The sequence below is a fragment of the Egretta garzetta genome, unplaced genomic scaffold (genome assembly GCF_000687185.1).
Source record: "Egretta garzetta isolate BGI_Z169 unplaced genomic scaffold, ASM68718v1 scaffold361, whole genome shotgun sequence".
Taxonomy (NCBI): Eukaryota; Metazoa; Chordata; class Aves; order Pelecaniformes; family Ardeidae; genus Egretta; species Egretta garzetta.
In genome coordinates, this window is record NW_009258688.1 from 752611 (window position 1) to 768439 (window position 15829).

At 46.5% G+C, this 15829-nt stretch overlaps 1 protein-coding gene across 3 annotated transcripts in view; it reads right to left on the reverse strand.

Annotated features, from left to right (window-relative positions):
- The window catches only part of RIN3 (Ras and Rab interactor 3), a 72352-nt gene that overhangs the window by 17173 nt on the left and 39350 nt on the right, over positions 1 to 15829 (reverse strand). For all 3 annotated transcript variants that reach the window (XR_004841195.1, XM_035888721.1, XM_035888720.1), the window contains 3 exons: positions 10060 to 10132; positions 6976 to 7067; positions 1211 to 2704 (listed from right to left, as the gene is read on the reverse strand). Coding sequence is in view for 2 of the 3 variants with exons in the window: in XM_035888721.1 (XP_035744614.1) it covers positions 1211 to 2704; positions 6976 to 7067; positions 10060 to 10132 (1659 nt within the window). In the remaining variant the exon portion in view is untranslated. The remainder of the gene's footprint in view (positions 1 to 1210; positions 2705 to 6975; positions 7068 to 10059; positions 10133 to 15829) is intronic.

A 15829-nucleotide genomic window follows, 5' to 3' on the forward strand; every position in this document is an offset into this window, starting at 1 on the left:
GGGCCCCTCTTCTAGCTATGGCAAGGGGCCAGCAGCAGGTCTGTTCTGCTGGGGAAACTGCAGGATCATGTGAAGCCTTTGCTGGGTGAGAAAGAAGTCATTGGGGCCTGCTGAGGCTGACAGCTGTGTGCCTCTGGGTCGTGGGTCACCACTGAGCTGGCTCCCACCTAATACTGGAGCTGCAGGATTCCCTGGCATCCCTGGTAACTTCTGTGGTTGGTCATGTTCTGTGTTGGGGGTCTTCCAGCTCCCAGCTTGCTTTAAGCCAACTTAGGGATCTCATAAAAGCTCTGCATTGGTTCTCATGTCCTCAAGAAACAGGCTTAAGTCAAAAGAGCATGTGAGTGCATGCATGCACACTTTGTCTGGGATTAAAAATTCCTATAGCTCTTTGTATTCCCTCATGAATGTACATTAAACAGGCCAGTCCATTTCTTAGCAAGGAGGAAAGTAGCACATTACTCCCTCACAGAATATTGAATGAGAAGCAACAAAACACCCCTAAGCAGCAAAAATATTATTTTTCCTCCCCAAATGCAAACTATATCTGTGGCAAAGAGAGATGAATGCTGCATTTTGGAGCCAGCAGTGGTCTTGCAGCAGGAACCTCTTCTACGCCTCCGAGCTCTGAGAAGCACAGAGTAGGATCAAGTGATTCCTCCAACCTGCTACTCAAAATCATCTAGTCTTGTCCCTCCTTGTGAGACAGTGACGAACACCTGATTTGGCTGCCACATGCAGGGCATTCTCCATCCCCACTGCGGAGCATGGGGCAGTGGACGTGGAAGGCCCTGGGCAGCACAGCTGTGCAGGGGGAAGTTGGCCTTTTGTGTTTCCAGTGAACACAGCTCTGTGTGTGTGTGCCTATGCATACACATGTATACACACACACGCTCATATTTGTATGTGTGTATATGCATATGCATATAGACATACATATATGTGTCTCTCATACACACACACACATCTCTTCTGCTTAAACTCTTCCCTTTAAAACATTCATAGTGAAATTTTCCCCCTCATTGGTCTCCCAGTTTTTAGAGCTGCTCCTCCAAGTGCTGGCAACCACAGAGTAGATTTCAATTTGCACCCCTCAGCTTTTAGGAGATGGTTTATAATTCTGTAAAGCAGAACCTGTGTCTGCATAACCCCGTCTTCCTCCTCACCTTCCCAAATTCTGCCTGTTGATGAGTAAAGCACAGTCACCTACCTAACTGTTCCTCAGTGTAGGAGGCTGGGTCTATCAGAGATTTCAGCTCAGTGCTCTGCACTAAGTAACTCTTCAGCTGCGTCATCATCATCCGGATTTCTTGTAGCATCTCTGTGCTGGAGCTCTGCTTTGCCATCATTTCTAAACTGTAGACTCTGTAATCCCGCACCAGGTTGCCAAAGTATGAATCCTTGTCCTGTGCCAGCTCCACTATCTTCTTCTGCAGCTTCCTGTCACTAGACAAAAAGACTGTGAAGACATTGGACAGGCTCACAAAGGACAACCTGTTCTTGGCCTTGCCCAGGATCATGGAGTGTGTCTTTTTACTGGATGAACTATTCAGCATCTCCAGGTCATCTTCTGTGCTGCTGGTGGAGTAGGAGTCTGGCTCGGACGCTGATGCCTGAGCCATGGTGCTGCCTCCCGGGCCCTCCAGGGAGGAGTGCGAACCTTTCAGTTCAGCTGAGCTGATGGATTTGAAGCCATGTCCCGGTTCAGTCTTGGTGTGTGTGCACGTGGCACCTCCTGCCACTGTAGCTGAGCTGCTCTTGCACAAAGCCTGTGCCGTGGCCGTGGCCGTGGCTGTCTCTGCCACCGTTCTTTGCTTCAACTGGTAGGAGCTAGGGATCCTCGGTACCTGGGAAATCCTCTTCCTTCTTGGTGGTGGGATAGGAGGTGTCTTTCCTTTCTCAATGGCATTGCTTTGGATCTCAGGCATGTTCTCCTTCTTCTCTGCAGGTTCAGGCTTTGTTTCCTGAAACTGTGATACAGCCCTTTCGGGAACCTCCCCAGGCATTTCTACAGCCTCTTTGCACAGCGACCTTTTATCTCTGCTCTCTGTACTTGTGTCTTGTTTTTCTTCTATCCGTTCCCCTTTCAGCGTTTCACAACTTCCAGGCTTACCCACACAGCTCTCCTCCGAGGTCCTCTCGCACAGCCGCCTCCGTGGGGGGACAGACGGTTGGGAGCCCTTCTTGGGGCTCACTGCCAAGGGCTCATTGACGGAGCAGCGCTGCTTCCCTTCTTCTTCTTTATTGTCACCGCCCTCAATTTTCATTTCCTTGATGCTCTTTCCCAGTGGCTGAAGCAGCAGCTCGTTTTCTTCACAGGCAGTCATTGGATCCCGCAGGATCTTCAGAGAAGATTTCTGAACGGGAGCGTGAGAAGGTGGAGGTGGAGGGGGGCGGCGGTGAGATTTCCTTTCAGTGAGCGTGGTGGCAGGGGGGAGATTGGCGCTCACGGCATGGCTTTTAGGAGGAGGTACATCTGGAGGAAAAGGATTACTGTACTCTTCTATAAAAATAGGATTCACGAACCACAGCCTGTCATTTCCTATTGACAGCTCAATTTCACATGAGCAGTGGTTTGTGCTACTTGCAAAACACTGGGTAGATCTTAAACTCTCTGCCTGGGCAGTGCTGAAAGCAGAGTCTTGTGCAGGGTGGGATAACTCCTCTCCTATTCTTCTGCGGTTTAAGGAGGAATCCCAGAAATCTGTCCAAAAAAAAAAAAAGAAAGAAAAGAAGAATGAAAAAATGTTCTGAGAGAATTTTAGCTGCTAACGGTATGTAAAAGTCCTACCTTTTGTTAAAAGAAATGGTATACAAGCTTTCACACCTCTGCACAAAACAGTGTGATAAAAGGGTTGCCTGTTTGATGTGTGTGAGATGCTTCAAACCAGGGGACAAGCTCAGAAGCTTGACCAGAAACCTATTTCTTGCCAGTTTTAGGATACTTATCTAGTGAAAACTGTTAATGCTGTACAAGCAGTCCGGAAACATATGACTTCAAATACCTTCCATATATTAAAATTATCATTAACCTCTATAGCTCTGGATGATGATTATCCATGGCCATGCCCACTCTCTGTTTTGCATCTTGCCTTGAGACTGCCTGCCTGCAGGTGTAAGAGAGGAAAGATGGTGCAAAAGACTGTACACAGGAAGCTTGTATACTGAAGGACTAAAGAAGAGTTAAGTACTTCAGTGCCATCAGATGTGACTGGAAAAGGAAGATGGTGTTTCATAGTCATTTCTGAATGTCACAAACCTCTTATTAGAATTTGTCTTTGAATAACTTGTTTTAAAAAAATTACAAAGCATTGATACATCTTTTTAATAGATTCATTATCACATTTAACATTTTTCCATTCCCCCAGAGGTGAGTTTTCAAACCTGCTTGCCTTACCAGTCTGACTGATTGCTTTTAATCACTTTTAGAGCTGCTAATCCAGGGTCCACCACTGTAAGCATCAGGAAACAGGATCCTGCAAACCCCATGTGTTCTGACCAAGGAAAAGGGTATAAACCTCTGAGGGTATTCACTGGGTGAGGGCTGTGTGGATGCCCACAGATTTAGGGACAAGGGTAAGATGGGAAATCCCAGAAACACATGGATGCAGATAACTAAATATTTCTGCATGCTTAGTCCCTGGACACAGAGCTGACACTGATGGCACACTTTTTTGGGTGGACTTACAGGGAACGCCAACGGGGCTGCCATACAGCGCCCGAACCCTGCCCTGTGCTTGGTGTCAAGCCTGTCTCACTGCAAAAACATCATGTGCTGGGCCCGAGAGGAGATGGATGGGGCTGCCATGCGTGGGATGACCCTCAGTGCTGAGCACACAGTACAGCTGTCAGGACGGTGCCTTCAGCTGTACCTTGCCAGGGCCTCATTCTCCTGTCGGCTGCACCAGCGTAGCCCCCACCCCATCACAGGGAAGGGGATGCAGGGCTGAGCTGGCTAGAGCCCTGGGCAGGGTCTGCCTGTTCTTCTAAAAATCAGCGCCCCAGAAAAGCTCAAAGTGACTTCTAGTTAGGAAGGTCATAGCCGGAACTCAAAACAGAGCAAAGAAACTCTTCAACTAAAGCCAACGCAGAACTTGGGGGCCAAACACATTCAGATAAAATCTCTCCCTTGCCCACTGCATCCCCAAACACAGGCCACTTCTTCCCATTTTGCTCCCTGGTGCAACCATGACTTTTGACGGCTTCCTGCTTGCAGCCAGTTCCACGCCGTTGCCGGCAAAGCCATCCTCTTTCTGCTGCTGCTGTGACCTGCCCTCTGCAGGGCTCTGCCTTTCCCCCTCCGCACCCTGAGCCCGCTGCTGGCCTTGCCTCCCTCTGTCAGCGATGTGGTACCCAGGGGCACAGTCAGTGGCCCCAGGGACAGGGACTGTCCCCTTCCCTCCAGCAGATGGAAGTGCTGCAAGCTGGGCAGGATGGGCAGGCTGACTCCTGGATGCCCCTCCGCTCCCTCTAACCAAACATTTCTAGAACACAGGCACAGAATAAGGCATGCACAGGTGAACTAAAAGACTGTCCATTCCCATCAGGATAAAATTGCCAGTTTTGCCTCTTGCCACCTAGGCTAGTGTCCATGTCTAATTTGAATTCATAAGCATGTCACCATGTTTTCTCAGAGCAGCTGAGCTTAGAACAGCTTTAGTCTCTGATTTCCTACCATAAGAGGGAGGAGAACAATGAAGCTTAAACATAAAGTGTTGCCAGGAACAGCAGCACTCTTGACAACAGAATTCGGGAGTAGACATGCAGATGCAACCGCACATAACAGCATCACGCAGCCACCCCCCTCACACCTGAAACTGGGGTATGATTTCCTTTAAACACTCCAACTCCGCTGGGTATCAGCAAATGCAAGACAGTGGGAGTTGCTTGTTTAAGTCAGAGTATAATGTTGTGGAGTCTCATGGGCTGAGGAAATGGTGAGTAAACCAATCTACAAAAGGGAAGTTGGTTATTTTTCTCAGTAATGGTCAGGATAAGACACTGCGATGAAAATGCAATGCTCCACTCAGACTTTGAAGGACGAGATGAGGTGGTCTTACCGAGGGTTACACAGCTGCTTCAGGGAGGGTGTTTCCCAGCCCAGCCACACTGCCTCATACAGCAGGAAAAGCAGTTTGATCATCTCCCATTGCTGTCCTGGCTCCTTAGCTTACACACTGGGAGGGATAATCAAGTGGTTCTTTGAGACTTTGGTATGTCTGTGATGGTATGAGCTCTTTGTGCAGTGCAATCACGCTAATTCTCCTGCTAAAACACCTTCTGTACCAGCAAGGTCAGGATTAGAGGGCCTGCAGTGCATCCTCTTTGACAATATACATAGCAGCCAGATCCTTTGTGGAACAATCCAGCTTGCAGGTAGACATCTTACCTCTACCCCTTCAAAAAACATCACTTTGAAATAAACAAAAAGCACCATAGGAGAATTTCAAACAATGCTGGCTTTCCTTTGGGAGTGCCACTTTGGGCAGCACTTACTGTTTGTGTACCCATTTCTACCCAAGAAATTTTGTTCCAGGAAGCAGCAAACAGCATCACTCATTACTTACAGCCTGTTTGGCTTTACTGAGACAGCATGGCACTCCAAGGAGCAGCATCATTTCCCAAGAAATCTTTACACAACAGCAGGTTTTCTTCTGTTGTCGGAAACTTTCCTGGCACGCGATATATTGTGGCAAAGAAACCTCCAAGCACGACCACTTTTATGACCATCAGTGTAGAGGAGAGAAGGAAGAAGACTACAACCAACATTGTTTTGCTGCTTATGCATTAAATATATTAATCCTTATTTTATTATGTTAATCCTTCCTTTCAGAAGTTGTTAGAGACTCTTGCCTCAGTCAGGATCTCCTCTGCTGGCCCAAATTAGACAGAAGGTTGGAGAATCATGGTACACTTCCTACATTTTAATCCAAATGTTTACACTTGTTATAATAAAATGAATAATAATTTACAACTTGCTATCTCAAGTTGCAAAGGAGCTTTCTTTGAGAAATAAGTGCTGGATGCACACCCATATTCAAAGATGCTTTGACAAATTGGAACATATTCAAAATAGAGGATGCTGAAAGTGTTAGAGGCAAATCCAATGATCAAATTCAACAAAGCTGCCTGAACTGAAACCAGTGGGGTTTACCCATGCCTTCTGGGAGGTATAATGCAGAAGATCCAAAAATAGATCCCCAAAGCTGCGGGGTGCTCTAGTGAGTACCTCTAAGTGAGCTAACTCTTCAGCTTTCGCCACTGTTTGACTGTTTCCAACAGCTGAGGGAAAACTGAAAAGCAAAGTAGCATGAGAGTGGTTCACTGTAATAGCTGTCCCAGGTGGAACGTGTTAAATGGGAAGGAATAGGACAAGAACTCCTTTAGTTAACGAAACTCTGTAACTTTATACATTGGATCTAAAATTTGCTCATTTGGTGCTGTCACTAAAAATAACATTCCTTTTTGTATCTGATTAGTGTGAGGTGAGAGAACATGCTGGGACACTACACATTTCTCTGCCAACTAGAAATCCTGCAAGAGAAGCAGAAATATCAAAATTCAAAAATATCACATTTCCATCAGCGTTGCCCCTACACATCAGAAAGGGAAATTGAAAAGGTGTTTTCCTCTTTGCATATACCTCAGATGCCAACTTCTTCCCATGTGTGTGGGCTATCCTGAGAGGCTGTGCTGCACTTCAGCTGTTGAAAGCCCCAGCTTACACAGTGAGACTGTAGGTCCCACACCCTGCACAGAAGTCCAAGTGGAGGTTTATGTCCAAAGGGGTGAGTGGCCTTTTTTTCAGTTGCTTCTATAAACATAAAGATCATAAACAGCTTCTCGCTTGCATTTGGGCCTCCTCAGCTATTCTGAAGACAATAGTTCATCTATCCACCAGTTGCATTATGCCTGTGCGAGGCACCGTGGTTCTCACAAATCTGAGTGAAACCCTGGCTGCATTGAGGGACTTACCTATCCCCAGACTAGAGATGATTTCAAGGTCTTGAAAGCTACTGGCTTCTAATATTGCTTGTGGCAGCTTCAGGGTGAAAGGCAGCAAATCTCTGTAAAGAGAAACACAGTGAAAAATCAACAAAAGAATAAAGCCCACAGTTGTTAGGAACTCCAGGTTTTACTGTTGGTTTTAGTGATCGAATTGGTTCACAATTTCAGCTCTGTTCTGCAAAGTCCTGGATGTTGTCAAAGGAAGATCTCATGGCCAGTAAGGCTTCATGGACATTGTGCCAGCCTGGGTTGCTCTGATTTCCCAAATCACGAGCTCCTGTCATGATACTTCATGCCATGCCGCTGGCTTAATCATTGTGCCTTGGCTTCCTCCTCCAAAACCAGCAGGAACACCTTCCACAAGGGTTGAGATACCTTCCCATGAAAAGTGAGGTGTTGCAAATGGTATTTCCTATAATTAGAAAAGCCATTCTTTCTGGGGTGGAGGGGATTTGCAGTAATTTTTCCTTCTGTTTACACCTCTCTCCCCATCCTGCTTCCTCTTTTAAAAATCACTGTAAGTGTAAGGCACCAGGACACAGCAAGACACTGTGGTTAGGGAAGGAAGACCCCTCCTGGGGAAGGGAAGCCCCTGGGTAAAGCAACTGAAAACAATGAAGTGCTGCATGACACTGAGAAAACATATATCTCTCTAGTCTGCTCTCAGACTTCTGACTGCTTGGTTTCTTGAAAGATGCTGTATTTTTACTGAAAGGAAGATGCACTTTCTCAGAGGATGGTAGTTGGGTTTCACTGAAACGCACCCTAAGTCTCAAATAATGTAACAGAGCTCTTGGGCTGGCGGTGGACTGCTCAGGTTTGCCTCTTGCCCAATGACAATTTGCTAAACCTGTTCCTACCTCAATTCCCGTTCTAACAAGGACTAGAAAAGCCAAAGATAACAGTCCCTAAAAGGTAGCAAGGAATGGCACAGGGTCATTTTACACATTAAAAATTTAACAAAATGTTCTGTAAGCTGCAGAAAATTACTTTAGAAAGAAGTTGCCCTTGTGAGTAGGTGGTCTCTGCTACACAAACACACACCCCAAAAATGCATGTGGCTGCAGACCTTGGGAGGACCGGTCTGTTGACAGATGAATGCAGGGGGCTATTTTTGGCCTTACTAACAGATACATATCTTACTGATGTACTGTGTACTCCATGGGTTCTCTATGCACCACTGAGCACTCTGTTGTCACGTTGTTTGACATAAACTGATGTGATCCCAGCCTTATTTTTTCTCATGGCAGAACCCAGGTTTAAAAGAGGAAGAGAGTCCATGGACCTTCTGCTTGCTTTGTTTGTTATTGTTATATGCATGAGTAGTTCCCTCCTATTTTTTTTCTTTTTTTTTTTTTTTTTTTTTTTTGGTAGAAGAATACATCTAAATATCAGGAAACATGAAGACATTTCCCTAATAGAAAAAAAATCTGGTTTTATTCATGGGACAGCAGCCTGCAGAGAAGCCACCAAGTCACCTGTTGCCTACAGGTGTTATTTTTGTGATCTAAGGTAATCTAGCCAGGCCAAACTTTCTTTTCAGGAGAGCCTGTCATTCCTGATATGCTGTTTCCAGCTATTTATAGATGACTGTTTACTACAGCCCTGAGAACAGGCCTCCCCACTCATCATCACGGAGAGCTCCTACAAGCTGCCAGCAAGGGGTATGGTCAGTACCTAAGCAGCCTTTTTATTACCTGTTTTTCTCAGAAAATTATTCCCTATTTACCTTGTCTTGCGACAGCGACCTGAGAAATCACATGAGCCATCTGAATGTGTATTTGACACTCAGAAGTAATGTCTATAACAGGAACTAACGGAAAACCTTTTCTTTCTTTCTGGGACTCTTTCTTAAGCCATGATCCTTTCTGCAGGAAAGCAGAAGCAAGCAGATTTTCCTTCCCACCAGCCACTTGACTAGAAATGCCCAATTCTTGTTTGCATTTTGGCTCTTCTTTGCTCCTTTGGTACAACAGAAATCTTCATATGTGGCCAGGGGTTAATTTATGCCCATTCTATAGGGTCTGTACACATCTGGATGGCTAAATGTCTTTTCACTGATGGGGGTAAGACAGAGCGCAATCCCTTGTGTGTGGGTACGAGTCCTGGCCCAGCAGCGTTGAACTCAGTTGGCTGCAGAAGCAACCCCCAAAATAGTGCGAGTAATACTGGCTGGGTAAGCTGCAGCACTCTGTATCATACCATAGATAGACTGTTCCTACTATGTGACCTAACTAAGGCACTAACACAACTGCCTTGTAAACATATTCTGAATCTGCTTTCCGCTCTTACTTGGAAATAACTACTTTAAGAGTCATCTAAGTTTAAATAGGGGAGGTCAAAAACTTGCATCCAATTCAAAACCAGACCGGCTGCAGTGTGCTTAGCACAAACACACAGATTAGAGGAGGCTGCAGACACGCAGGTTTAATTACACAGGGGGACTCATCAGCTGCTGATCAAACCTTGCTTTAATGAAAATGACCTGACAGGTCTTTCCCATCTCTGTGCCCACTATGTTTGGTATTTCTGCACTGAGCAAGCAACCAAAGTCTGTTCTTTATCACTTTATTTTATTCTTAAATTTTGGCTAAAGAACAGAAATTATTTCAGGACTACTCTCCTTGACAGATTCCCCATAGGTGACTAAGTGCTCTGAGTCTTCGCAGGCAACAGCCCACTAGCAGGTTTGCTATGTCACTGCCAGGTGTATGTGTATGCTTAAAGCTGCTTTTAATAAGAGATGGTTAATCCAGACACCTTTTTCCTCCCTGCCCTGCTAGCCCCAGACCTGTGCCTCGGTCCTTTGTGGGTCCAGCCCTACGGATCTTCCTCAAACAAAGCTTCCAGCTTCAGGGACAGCTGTGGTTATGGTGTGCCTGGCTAGAAACTGGGTGATCTGGCCCCATCGTAGATACTAGCATCTGAAATACCTCCCCATCTGGCAGGTTAGTGGAAACCAGAGGAAACAGCTGGGGCTGTGCTGTGGCTGGATACCGGGGAAAGACAGTGCAGAGGGGAGACGAAGTACATGCAATGAATCCAACTCACCTACTGACACAGTAGAAGGCAACCAGTTTGAAGACATCCTCAAATACCAGCACAGATCCTTCCAGGTACAGGACTGATGAAAACCAAAAAAGACAGTCAGCAACTGTTTTCTTTGAGCTGTATGGTGAGTTTGGCTCACAAATCTTATATTTTGTGATTGTCCAGTATTTGTATGGACTAATATGAAGAAGCATAAAGGACTAGATCCAAATGGCCAAACGCAGTGAGATTCTTCAGGGAAACACTAGAGAAGAGATGTCTCAGCCAGGGTTTCTGAGTGGTTAGCTCAAGATATCAATGTTGAGAGAGTAACAGAAACAATGGAAAGAAAAAAACCAGCCAAAGGGTTCATTGCAAGCCCATCTATCTCAAAGGATGTGCAGATCCCATATGGGGCTGACCTTGTGATTCTCCACGCTGGACTCTGGTTTGGTCTGGGTGGACAAAGCACTTTGAAGTAAAAAAAATAGAAATTCCTATTTCCTTACTATGTGTGTGGGCTCTGACCTGGGTCATACAGGCAGCGTGAACACAGCCTATTTGTATCTCCCCTGTCTTTGCCCTCCCATTGTGTTACACAGTGACAGTGCTTTCTTTTAAGTGGCAAAATACAATCTACAGCACATTACAAAGTTCTTCAAGATGACCTGCTTTATAACAGCATGCTACGGTGTTGTGTAGACCAAATCTCATGTGTTGTTATAGAGCTTTTGGCTGCTAAGCTAGAAAAAGTTCACTGGCTGGTGGAGAAAATTTCACATTGACCAATAACCCAAGGCAGAAAGAGATGATCTGCAGGAGAGAGTTCTCCATCTTTGCTTCTGCTTTATAGTCTCACAAATTGTCTGCGCCTGTATGTACACAATGCACCATCACAAACAGAGACTGACAAGTCTAAGGAAATCTACGGTGGTTTCTCAAAAATGCCCGCATAGTGGTGGTGAAGAACTGGAGCCCTCGCTCGGGGAGCGGCACCAGCTCAAACCCACATAGTGGTGCCCACAGCCGCTCTGCATCTTCCTTCACTCTGTTTTCTAGGCCACAGTTCAGAGCTGTGGACCCGAAACTCAGCTATCGTCATTCAGCTTCCTCGGTCTGCCATGATTCACAGCCCTGTGAAATGTCCCCAGCTCCTTACCCTGCCTGCCTGGCTGTTGGTTCCCCTACAAAGCAGGGTCTCCAGCATCTGCAGGAGGGAGACATCCACCTGGTTCTTCTGTCCCCCAGCTCTGTGCACTGGCTCTTGTTCTCCAGAATCCCACTGGAAGGAAATGCTCAAGCCTGTCTCCTGTTCAGCTTCACAGTTCATTCCCCAAACAAGGCATTTCCTCCTTTTAGTTCTCCCTTTGTCCTGGCCCAAGCTCTGCAGGTTGCTATTTTGGGCTGAATACACCAATGTAGGCATTTTTTTAAAGAGGCGAAGGCCATGTAATTCTCAGAAGTTATTCCTATCATCAGTTTGGGTTGGATCAGCACAAACACTTCAACCTTAGTGTGCACACTGATACCAGACTGCAACGTGGAGTTTAAAACATACTTTGAGCAAAACAATCCCTTTCCTTCACTTTTCTCTCACAACTGGAAAAATAAATATTCAGCAAGCTTTTTTTTTTTCTTTTTCCTTAGTAAGAATCATGTTTCAGTCAGGGATTTTCATTAAACATCTACCATGAACAATTTCTATAGTCTGAAATCCATCTGCTTCACAGCTCTGACACAGGAAACAAAAATAAAGACAAAACCCAGTCCTGTTCCAAAGAATTAACTAAAACCCAAGAGTCTGAAGTCACTCAAATCTCCAGCAATTAAATAAAGCCCTTTGTGCGGATGATGGTTTTAAGGACTTTTTTTCTCTTAAGAACCACATGTTCACTTTGGCACCCTGAGTTGCAGGTGTATGTCGGAGAGCAGGCTGCACCTGTACATGTTTACAGACATAAGCAGATCGCTTGGATTGGGACTAATGACTGTTTCTGTGCCAGGAAGCTCTGCCACTTGGGAGCTTGAATTTTAGACAAAAGAATACTGGTTCGAGCCCCTCAGTGTCAGGAGTATCCCCACAGAAATGCCTGGTTACCATACAGCTACTCTTCCTCCCGTATATAGTTTAAATAGCATAAATCACCACAAATCATCAGAAATTATATAGCTAAAGCAGTCTAGGCAGAAAAGGTGCTGGAGCTTAAGGACAGGAGTTTTCAGCAGGTGGTATACAGAAACTGGACTGTCCCTGGTCTGCTGAGAGAGGTCATAGAAGGTAACAAAATCAAGTGTATCTGTCAGCAGGCTGGAATTCATCATAGAGAGACCCACAGCTCTGCTGGGACGTTTCTGGGTGGCCTGAAAACAAATAAGAATAGAAAATGACTGCTTTAGATGGGTCATCATTCAAGGTACTAGCACCAGCAGGACCAATACTCTGCCCAGAATTTATTCAGAACAGCGACAGTGTCAAGCAGCCTGCGCAGGGCTACTGCAGCCATAGGGACCAGCTCCCGGCACAGCACCCATGGGGAAATCTCCTGTGGCGAAGGTCTTCCTGGGGAAAAACTGTAACACTTTTTCCTTACCCTGTTTTTATCTAGACACCTGCTGACCACCAGTGGGCATCACTGATAAGCAGTGCTTCCTGACCACTTTGCTGTGAGGTGGCAGATGATAGGTTTGGTGTAGGGACACCTCCGGTGGGAATGGTTGTCATTCGCTTGTGGAGACCATTAGGTGGGTCCCACTGTTTCTGATTCTTGGGAAGATACAGAAAATAGCAAGTTTGTACAGCTAAAAGGGCCCTGCTGACTGTTGGGGACAACGTATCTCTCCCCCAGTGCCATTACTGCCCTCAGGGCACCCTGCTCTGAGAAGATGATCAGGTGCTTTTCTCTGGCTGTGGATGTGCTGTGGGTAGCTGGGGAAATTTCACTGACATGAGCACTGCTGCTCAGGGAGGGATCATGATGTTGCCATTTATAGGAACTCATGACTTTTGCAAAAGCTACAAGCAGATGCTTTTCTGCCAGACTGCTGTAATCCTGCTCAAAACTGCAGAGAGAAAAATTCAACTTCCTTGGGGTCATAAAAATACACCCAGGGCACCTGAAGAGCAAGAAAATCTCTATGTCTCAGCAGAACAGCGGCAGGATGTCAAGAATATGATCAAAAGCAGCAGCAAAAATAGGCTGGGTTCTGTGAGCCAAACATATTGCCACATCATATTGAGTTTTACCTGATATTTAGAAGCCCACAGAAAAAAAGTCACCTTCAGGAAGTAAAAGGGAAAATGTGTCAAACAATGGGCAATTCTGAGCAGTCTGAAACAAAGATATCAGAATTAATTGAAAAAAATTTTGTGGGTGATGGAAGCATTAGTAACACAAATTAGTGGTTCACTGTTGACCATAGTCTGTTTTGTATCCTTTGTGCAACTCAGTAAGTGAACAGGACATGGCCAGGTTATGAACTGCTATAAATATTTATGATTGTCCCATTTTTCCCTTTACTACACCAACATGAAGAGTGTCATCTTTAGACACTGACTGGAATCTGTCTTCATGTTTCCTTTACTCTTAAGATCTCCCCATCATTTCTCCATCCAGATGCTGAAGTTTTGAGTCACATTGCCCCTGGGCATTCTTCCTTTCCTCTTTGATTTTTCCCCACAGAATTGCGTTTGCTAGTCCTGTTGTGGTCATATGGACAAACCACCCCAATTTCTATCTTCTTACTGCTTGCATAGGCTCACGGGACCCAATTACTTCAGCTACTTCTTCTCTAATGGCACTGTTAGTCCTATTCACTGTTTTTGACATCTGTGTAAACCTTCAGAGACACCTGAATTCAAAGATATGAATTCCTTATTCTGCAGCAGTTGTGTTGACAGAGGACTGTTGAGACCACAACCATCCTTGGATGTTGCTTGAAAGCATAGAATCAATAAGGTTGGAAATGACCTGCAAGATCGTCAAGTCCAACCATCAACCCAACACCACCATGCCTACTAAACCATGTCCTGAAATGCCATGTCTATATGTTTTTTGAACCCCTCCAGTGATGGTGACTCCACCACCTCTCTGGGAAGTCTGTTCCAATGCTTGATCACTCTTTCAGTAAAGAAATTTTTCCTAATATCCAATCTAAACCTCCCCTGACACAACTTGAGGCCATTTCTTCTTGTCCTATCGCTTGTTACTTGGCAGAAGAGACCAACATCCACCTCACTACACCCTCCTTTCAGGCAGTTGCAGAGGGCGATAAGGTCTCCCCTCAGCCTCCTCTTCTCCAGGCTAAACAACCCCAGGTCCCTCAGCTGCTCCTCATCAGACTTGTGCTCCAGACCCCTCACCAACTTCTCTGTGTCCTTCTCTGAATATGCTCCAGCACCTCAACGTCCTTCTTGGAGTGAGGGGACCAAAACTGAACACAGTATTTGAGGTGTGGCCTCACCACACAGAGTACAGGGGCACGATCACTTCCCTACTCCTGCTGGTCACACTATTTCTGATACAGGCCAGGATGCCATCGGCCTTCTTGGCCACCTGGGCACACTGCTGGCTCATATTCAGCCGGCTGTCAACCAGTACCCCCAGGTCTTTTTCCACCAGGCAGCTTTCCAGCCACTCTTCCCCAAGCCTGTAGCGCTGCATGGGGTTGTTGTGACCAAAGTGCAGGACCCAGCACTTGGCCTTGTTGAACCTCATACAGTTGGCCTCGGCCCATCGATCCAGCCTGTCCAGGTCTCTCTGCAGAGCCCTCCTCCCCTCAAGCAGATCAACACTCCCACCCAATTTGGCGCCATCTGCAAACTTACTGAGGGCGCACTCAATCTCCTCATCCAGATACTTGATAAAGATATTAAACAAGACCGGTCCCAGAACTAAGCTCTGGGGAACACCACTTGTGACCAGCCTCCACTAGGCGGGTCACCTTGTAATAAAAGAATGTTGGGTTGGTCAGGCAGGACCTGCCTTTCATGAACCCATGCTGGCTGGGCCCGATCCCCTGGTTGTCCTGCACATGCCTGGTGAGCACACTCAGAATGAACCTCTCCATAATCTTCCCCAGTACTGAGGTCAGGCTGACAGGCCTGTAGTTCCCCAAATCCTCCATCCAGCCCTTCTTGTAGATGGGTGTCACACTGGCTAATCTCCAGTCACCTGGGACCTCCTTTGTTAACCAGGACTGCTGATAAATAATGGAGAGTGTCTTGGCAAGCTTCTCTGCCAGCTCCCTCAGTACTCTCAGGTGGATCCCATCTGGCCCCCTAGACTTGTGAGTGTCCAGGTGGCACAGCAGGTCCTTAACTGCTTCCTCCTGGATTACAGGGGGCTTATTCTGCTCTCTGTCCCTGTCTTCCAGCTCACGGGGCTGAATATCCTGGGGATAACTGGTCTGATACTCCTTAACCTTTCCACTTCCTCTGTCAGCTCTGCCACCAGGCTGAGCAGATCATTCACCTGGTCACACTGAAAACAGCTCTTGTCTCTGCTGCCCTGCGGCAGTGACAGGCTCAGGCACTCCCTGCAGCTGGAGACCTGGGCAGCTGCGTGTTTGTGTGGGAGCTCTGTCTGGGTTGCCACATTCCTTCTGGCAATGGCTTCCGGGCAAGTGAAAACCATAGCTGGGTCCTCTCCTGGGAGGGCGATGACCGCTAGTGGAGTTACCCTTTAGAGCCCAGGGGGTGGTGGTGACACCGAGCCCTGCCAGCTGCCATGCCAACTGCCACACCAGCTGCTGCAACAACTGCCACGCCAACTGCCGCACCAACAGCCGCGCC